At 32.9% G+C, this 8,125-nt stretch overlaps 1 protein-coding gene across 1 annotated transcript in view; it reads left to right on the forward strand.

Moving 5' to 3' along the window:
- Dnaaf6 (dynein axonemal assembly factor 6) overlaps nucleotides 1-8,125 on the forward strand; it is a 42,394-nt gene that overhangs the window by 33,533 nt on the left and 736 nt on the right. The window contains exon 6 of the mRNA XM_010611818.1: nucleotides 3,430-3,515. Within this exon, the coding sequence (XP_010610120.1) occupies nucleotides 3,430-3,515 (86 nt within the window). The remainder of the gene's footprint in view (nucleotides 1-3,429; nucleotides 3,516-8,125) is intronic.

The raw sequence follows: 8,125 nt of genomic DNA on the forward strand, positions 1-8,125 counted from the left end.
AAAAAAAAAAGAAAAGAAAAGAAGTTCTAAACACTTTGACCTACCTAACTTCTCTCCAGGAAAGCCTCAGGTTAAATTAACCAGGTAGCTTTTGACAACTTGCTTGAAGACAAGCTGAAACAGGGAAAATGAGATTCCCTAAACCTTAATTTAGTGGACCTTTTTCTTGTTACTTTTTAAGTGTCAGGCCAAAAAGCCAATAATTGAACTAAAGTTAGAGAGAAGTATTGTGGCAGTCAGCTTCTAAGGTAGTCTCTAATGATTCTCACCTTCCAATACTCTTCCCTTTGTTTACTACTCTCCTTTATTGAATAGGGGTGGTATGTATACAAATAAGATACTACAAAAAGGAAAGAGTGTAATTTTTGAGGCTGCATTTTTAAAGGCATTGTTTTGGTCTTTTGGATCATTTGTTCTGGGGAGAGGACAGCTGTAGAGTCATAAGGCACTCAAACAATCCTATGGAGAAGTCCTTGTGATAAGAGCAGAGGCCTCCTGCCAACAGCCATGTCAGTGAATTGTCTTGGATGCAGATTGTCCCCAGTCAAAACTTCAGATGTCTACAGCCTCAGCCAAGATCTTGACTACAGCCTCATGATAGACTCTAAGCCAGAACTACATAGCTAAGTATCTCTCAAATTCCTGAACCATAGAAAATGTGTGAAGTAATAAAGGTTTATTGTTGTTTTGAGCCATCAATAACAAAAGATAACTAATAAATGACAGGTCTAGAATTCAAACCCAAGTCTAATCCTAAAGGTTGAGCTCCACCCAAATTGAAAGTTTTCCCATGAAATCCTTAGTTTTCTTTAGTTTGCTTATTAAAGTAATTCCTTCTTTAAAATGAATTCAATTTGCATCTACTCAAAGACAACCGCATCAATTCTTTAAATTAGTCACTGGCACCCTGTACTTACTAATATTTAACAAGGCAGTTGGTCTTTAGCACAGTCAGTTAAAGGTCAACTAATAGCCTGGTCTGTTTCCCAATTATTCATAAATGTATTAAATACTCATGTTTTAGAAGGATTTTTCTGTTATGATCCCCTCATGTAATCTTCTATCTTGTAAGCTATTAATGTCCTTAATTCCACTTAATCTGTCCTTTCTACTATTCTTCCTTTGAAATAATTTTAGTATATAATTTAAATTCTTTAAGATAGAAAATGAGATTGTTTCTTAATTACTCTTTCTAGAGCAAATGATTTTAAGAACCACTTTGAGGTTCTACCTAAAATTATATCTAAATTGCATATAAGTCATAATTCTTTTCCTTCCTCAATTGTCTTTTAACCCTAGGGAAATAATATTTTATCTTGAAAGAGCTCAACATTTCCAAGTAAAGAAACACATATTTGCATTCCTTCATCCAGGAGATGAATCAACATGCGATATTAAAGAACATACCAATTTCACTATCAAACTGAATCTTATTACAGTAAGGGTGGAATTTCTTTTGTCCTTTAAAAGGCTCATTCATTATGAGTCAGAGCAGCTATACCTGCCTCTTTGAAAAACATTGTAATTATTTCTCTTAAATCATCTCCAATTATAAAGGTCTGAACTTTTGAAATATAAATTAGAAGATAATTTTGTTTAACAAAAACATAATCAAAGGAAGCACTTACATAATCACACCTCTAGAGCTATCCTCTATTAACACATTTGTTTAAATATAAATTCAGTAAAATATAACTCACAAGCATATTTTGGTCTACTACATTGTATCACAAAAATATAATTGCCTATTTAAGCTTTTTACAAGAAATTCTAATTTGTCTCACTAATTTCATATATATATTTCCCTTGTAACTTGCTGCTTTTATACTGTCCATTCAAGCCATGAAATGTTCAAATATTTCAAATCTAGTTTATTTTAGAGATGGCTTCATAATTTACCTGAACCTTAAATTGCATTTGCTTTGTTTGCAAAAACCATATGCCATGTTCTCTCGCCATACAAAAGCACACAAAGTTCCATCAAAAAAGAGTGTAATACTGTAAGTTAGAGAGATGAGATTTTGTGTTGTGGTAAAATACACATTCCCTATCACTGACATTTACAGTAGCATAGTCACAATGTTGTGCAATCATCACCAATATCTAATTCTGAAACTGCATCAATCCCAAAGGAAATGTCATGATCATTAAGCAGTTATTCCCCCTTTTCTCCATCCTTTCAGCTCCTGGAAACCTCCAATGTACTTAAAATCTTTATGGAGTAAATAGAATCATAAAAATATGCCTTTTGGTGCTTGGTTTCTTTCACTTAGTGTAATGTTTTCAGGGTTCATCAATATAATGGTACTTTATTCCTTTTTATGGCTGAATGATATTCCATTGTATGGCTATACCACTTTTTGTTTATTCATTCATCAGTTGATGCCTATTTATTTATTTATCCTCATTGAGTTTATTGGTACATTTTAGGTATACGGTACAGTTACATTCATCATTGGGATCTTGTACCTTTACATGTCAGGTCTCGGTTCTCATTTTTTCCCCTTGTCCCTGCCCTCCCTTCACCCCTCTTTACAAACACTTAATTTCCATTTTTCATTTTCTCATATTTATTCTTTTGCCTTATTAGCTTTCCCCTACCTTTCCCACTTTCCCTACACCTTTACCCCTTTCTTCTTATTTCACATGATGCATATTTAGATTACTTATGTCTTTTGATGATTGTTGCTGTGCATGTTTCGATTTGAACACCTATTTTTTTTTTTTTTTTTTTTGGTACCGGGGATTCAACTCGGGTCCTTGCGCTTGCAAGGCAGGCCACCGAACCGCTGAGCTAAATCCCCGGCCCATGAACACCTATTTTCAATGCTCTTGGGTATATACCCAAAAGGGGAATTGCTGAACCTTGGGGTAATTGAGATGAGCTATTTTTAAGTGAAATCTTGCTAAATTAGTAGTCCTTTTGGGGAGGTGGGGTCCATGCTGTTTTTCTCTTTTGTTATCTTAGTAGGATTCCTGCACTTCCTGGAAAATGTGTATGGTACTTTTTAGCCAGAGATTTCAAGAGAGCATCACCAACTCACATTTAACATGACAATAAACATTTTCATATAAATGACCCATCGGTAGAAAAGCCCTCTAAGGTGCCCACCAAATCCTAGCCATGCACTTTAGACAATGAAGATAATGGACACATAATTATAATGTATCTCTGGAGTCAGATAATCCTTAGCCTAATTACAGACGGTTGCCCTTGGATAGTTACACTAACTAAAGCTCTCTGCTTTTTCACCTATAAAATGGACATAATGATCCTTGCTTATCAAGAGTGATAGGAGGAAAGATCATGGCCTAGCACATATTTGATACTTAATAAATATTAGTTCTCCCTTCCTCATATACTCACACACTTTCCAAATGTCCATGGATCAGGAAATAACAGTATCTTTTCTTCTCATTTTCTCTCAGGTTAAAATTCAACTGCCCGATACAAACCCTTCTGAAATTCTAATTGATATCCAGGAAACAGTCCTTGATCTTAGAACTCCCAATAAGTGAGTAAAATTTAAAATTATCACCGTGAGTCCTTAGTAAATACTCTTTTTCAAAAATGTATACAGTTATTTTATATTACCCCCTAAAGTCCCAAGAAAAGTGAAAGTTCAGTTACTCATTCAGATGTTTGATCTATATAATACAAGTACAAACATATTTGGAAATGCCTAGTTTTTTTTTCCTTCTTTGTATCTATACATTTAGAGTGGATTGATGCCATCAAAGCATAATCCTTGACATTCAGGTACAGTTTATCTGTCAGAATAAATAGCTAGAGGTGAAAATCCCTTAAGTTGTAAGTCCTGTGTGTGATTTTTTTACGTAGTGAAGGAATAAGATAAAACAATATCTTTAAAAATTTTGGATGGTAAAATTTTATTATATTCATCTAAAAGTTCAACAAAAAATCTTTTAATTACTTAAAACAAAAATTCTATAGGTGATTTATCACTGGATCCTCAGTTTGTATGGATACACTTAAAAGTAGTACAGATGATGGAATAATTCAGTTAAATATTTTTATATTCTCTTTTTTATATAGATCTTTTTATTATATAAGTTAAAATCATGTTGCCCAAACAATACACAGAGTAAAATTTTAATATAAAATGTTCCTCTTGGAGCATGGATAAATCAGTTCTGTTTCTCAAAACTAACTCTTTAAAAAAGGAATCGATGGAACCTGGTGTATTTTAGATAAAATGTCTAAATATCTCATTGCTGTATTCAACTTTCATCTGGATGTATAACACTGAGCACACACTGGTTGACTGCAGTGATCCTTTCTCTTTAACTCATGGACATTTCACACTGGACTCAGGAAGCAGGCATGGCTGGCACATTCTCTTCCTTCCATTATTAGTACTTATAATTTTTCTTTGTTGAGCTTAGGGCTTTGAGAAAATAAGAAGCAGATCCCTCTTACAAAAGCCTAAACAAAGTAAACAATGCAATGTACACACATAGCTTAATTTTGATTTCTATAGTAGAAATATTTAACCCAGAATGATCTACAGATAAATATATATAAATTTTTTTCATTATTTACACCAGTTCAAATGTATATTCTTGACAAAAAAGTCATAAAAATTTCATTCACTGTATTTACTAATAACTTCAAGAATTTTGCTCTTTTCATTGTATTTTTTTACATATACTTACACTTACACACAGCCTTTGCAAGGAAAATTGGTTAAACAATCAGTCTTCTATGATATTTACACAAGTATTAAAAGCACACACATACCTGAACGTCATGGAGTTAATTTCCGTTACCCTAGCAGTTTTTCACTCTCTCCATCAATCTTTAGGCAGCTGCTCTGGCCATGTTGTCATTCTAGATATCTATCAAAATCCAATAAATGAAAGTCTCACACCAAGATACTTTTCCACATACAACGTGGGCTACACTAGGTCATTTGTATGCTGTACTTATATAAAACATGATACAGATTATGTTCACAAATGACAAACACATGCACTGTATTTATATATTAAATGCTCAATACAGAGAGGTACTACCTCTTAAGAAAATTAGAATGGAAGACAAAAAATAGAATTGATCACTTATCCTAAATACTTCAGTATACTTTAGAGTCGTGTCAACATCTGAAATCATATAATCAGAAATGTGCTGTTGGGCAGGGGATTTAGCACAGTGGTTCCGCCCTGCCTCGCAAGCACAAGGACTAGAGTTTGATCCTCAGTACCAAAAAAAAAGTGTAGTTTTTAAATTTATTGTTAGTAACACCTAATTTATTTGGTACCTAACTTTGACATCCTATATTTATCTACTTCAAATATATTTATCTACTTCAAAAAAGATTTAAGAGTAAACATTCTGTTCATGTATATATAAGGTACAACAAGTGATTTTATTTTTACTGAATTGACTAGTGATTTCAAGCAATAGTCAGTTGCATCAGAAGTACCCATAAAACCCAGATATTTAGCATTATATAACCAAAAAAATAGTTTATTGAATTCTTAATTTATTCTCAGTTGCTTGGGGCATGTAAATTTTCAACATGGAGTACATAGAAAGGAGAAAGAGATGGAATAATTTCCCAGAATCTGCTTTCATCTTAACACAAAAGTTCATTATTTTTCTAAGTGAATTCTTAGAATATCATAAATGAATACCTTAAATGTGATAACAGAACACACTTTAAAGACAAATATAAATTAATTTTTAGTTGAATGCTGCTATTGATTAATCATACCATTGCTGTGCTCCTTTAATTCAGATTGAGAATTGACTGATTTTCAAATACCCTGATATCTAAAAAATAAGTTCTGTAATAGCTGAATTGTAGCTTAGCAGATATTCTGCTCTTTCTTTGAAAATACTTATGTCCACTACAGGAAACCTTAAAAAGGTCATATCTGTTTTTAACCCAGATATGCAAACCAGATAATCTTCATTAATTACATAAAATAATACTGTGTTATGTGTTTATGAACAAAATAAGTTTGTACTTTATTTAAATATCTTGCAAGCAACATCGTTTTAAATTCTCCAATATAAATGTAAGCATGTAAGTCTCTAAACTTGAGTTCATTATACAGATAAATTTTTATTTTAATATTATTTATTTACATATTACTGTCTTAGTTACTTTTCTTGTTGTTGGGACAAAATATTCAACACCACAATTAGAGGAGGAAAAGTTTATTTTGGTTCACAGCTTGTAAAGGTTTCAGTCTCTAGTCACTTAGCTCCAAGGCAGGTGGCATGGCAGAGTAACATCAAAGAGGAGAAACAGTTCATGGAATGGCAGGGTATCCAGAAGGCAGTAAGCAGCAGCAGCAGGCCTGCCTTTTTCTGTGTCTATATATTCCATCCAGATTACAAGCCTATTGATTGGTGCCACCCATACCCAAGATAGGGCTTCCATTATCCACCCCTGAATCCCAGTATCACACATTTAATCCACACCACACACCCTAATCCAGCCACCTTTGAAACTCTCCACCTATAAGTTCATGAGGTTTTGAAGAGACCTCTAGATACAAGCCATAACAGTTACTTTTTGCATTTAAATAGTTTCTACTGAAAATTAATATTGGGTAAATATTTGTTTAGTGCCTAACTTGGAATTTAGAGCCAAGTGTTTTATCAATGTAAAGGCAGAGAGATTGTGTTCAAATGTTTATTCCTATTTTATAGTATTAATCTATGATAATTATTTCAATATCATTTTGTTCATTTGTGCACCCAACAAACATGTATAACTTGCTGAACACTAGGAGAACACCAAAATAAGACAGTCCTATCCTTCAATTAATAGTATGTGGATAAGTATTTATTGAATTTTCATTTTGTTTAACTATAAATATCTGTACAGACATCAAACAGGAAAGTAGAGTAGATAAAAATATTTCCCTTCTCCCAAGAATCTAAATAAATTGTATGGTTCTGTGTTTCAAATTTTAATATGTGAAGCCATACTTCTGTGGCAGAACTAGACAGAAGTGTAAGGATAGATGGATCACTAAAATAACCTCTAACTGTCTCTTTTGAATTTATTTCTTTGTGGAAAAATAAGTGCTCATTATCAATGGAACATCTTTCTCTTGTCTTTTAGTGCAAAGCTACCACACTAAGCTTTGCTTTCTTTTTAAAATGAATGTATTTTCAGTTATAGAATAAGGGATGAAACAAATCCAATGCTAGTACAACGTACAGTTATAAATAGCTTTAATGGGTGGACTCTAATTGCTTTTTGTGCTTACTTTTTTGAGATACCAAATATCACAAGCTACATTAAAATACTCTGCCATTATTTCAGGTGCAGATCTGCTTCTCATGCCCCATCTGTAATGAAATGAGAGTCACAGAAATTTTCTCCTTTAGATTTTAGAAATGTGTGATAAATACTTCTAATGAGCTCAGTCCTCTGAAATTATATCTTTTCAAATGAGTAGAGGGAATTGATTTGGTTTTTCAAATACTAGTTATCAATTCAAGTACCCAAGAAGTACCCCTAAAAATATCAGATTAATTTACTGATTGGGGCCTAAAAGAGCTTTTCTGTCCATGTTTTGTAGAAACATTCAGGCCTCCTCTACTGAGAATTTGAGGTAACAAGTGGTTCAAGCATTTAATTTTCTTTAGACTCTAGCATGTACTGACTTTGTGCATAATTCAGATTCATACTAGTAGGACAGAATTATGGATGTCTTATCCCAGAAATCCATCTAAAGCATACAACTATACAGCAACTCGGCCATAAACTGCAATATAAACCCAGAAACTTATCACAGGAAATTTTTGTCAAGGTGTAATAGAAATAAGCAGAAGCAAACAGAGAGACTAATTTTCTTTGGTCTGATATTGAAATCATTCCAGGCCTCATTTTCAAAAGCTACACTTGTAGTAAAGACTTAGCCTAAAGCTCTTTTAGAAGAACTATTCCAGTTTTTAGGTTTTTCTCAGTCAGCACATTGTATCTACACCTAAATATGACTGGCAACATATCTGTTCTCCAAACAAAAAGTTGTGTGTTTCTATTTTGGTGCCTATAAATATAGTCCATTTTTAAAAAAAGGGCATCAAAATAATTGCTTGAATATTTAAGCCCAAAACTTGTAGACTAGCTGTTATTGA

This window comes from Fukomys damarensis, unplaced genomic scaffold, assembly GCF_012274545.1.
Source record: "Fukomys damarensis isolate Sample0158 unplaced genomic scaffold, DMR_v1.0_HiC HiC_scaffold_39, whole genome shotgun sequence".
In the NCBI taxonomy this organism is placed as follows: Eukaryota; Metazoa; Chordata; class Mammalia; order Rodentia; family Bathyergidae; genus Fukomys; species Fukomys damarensis.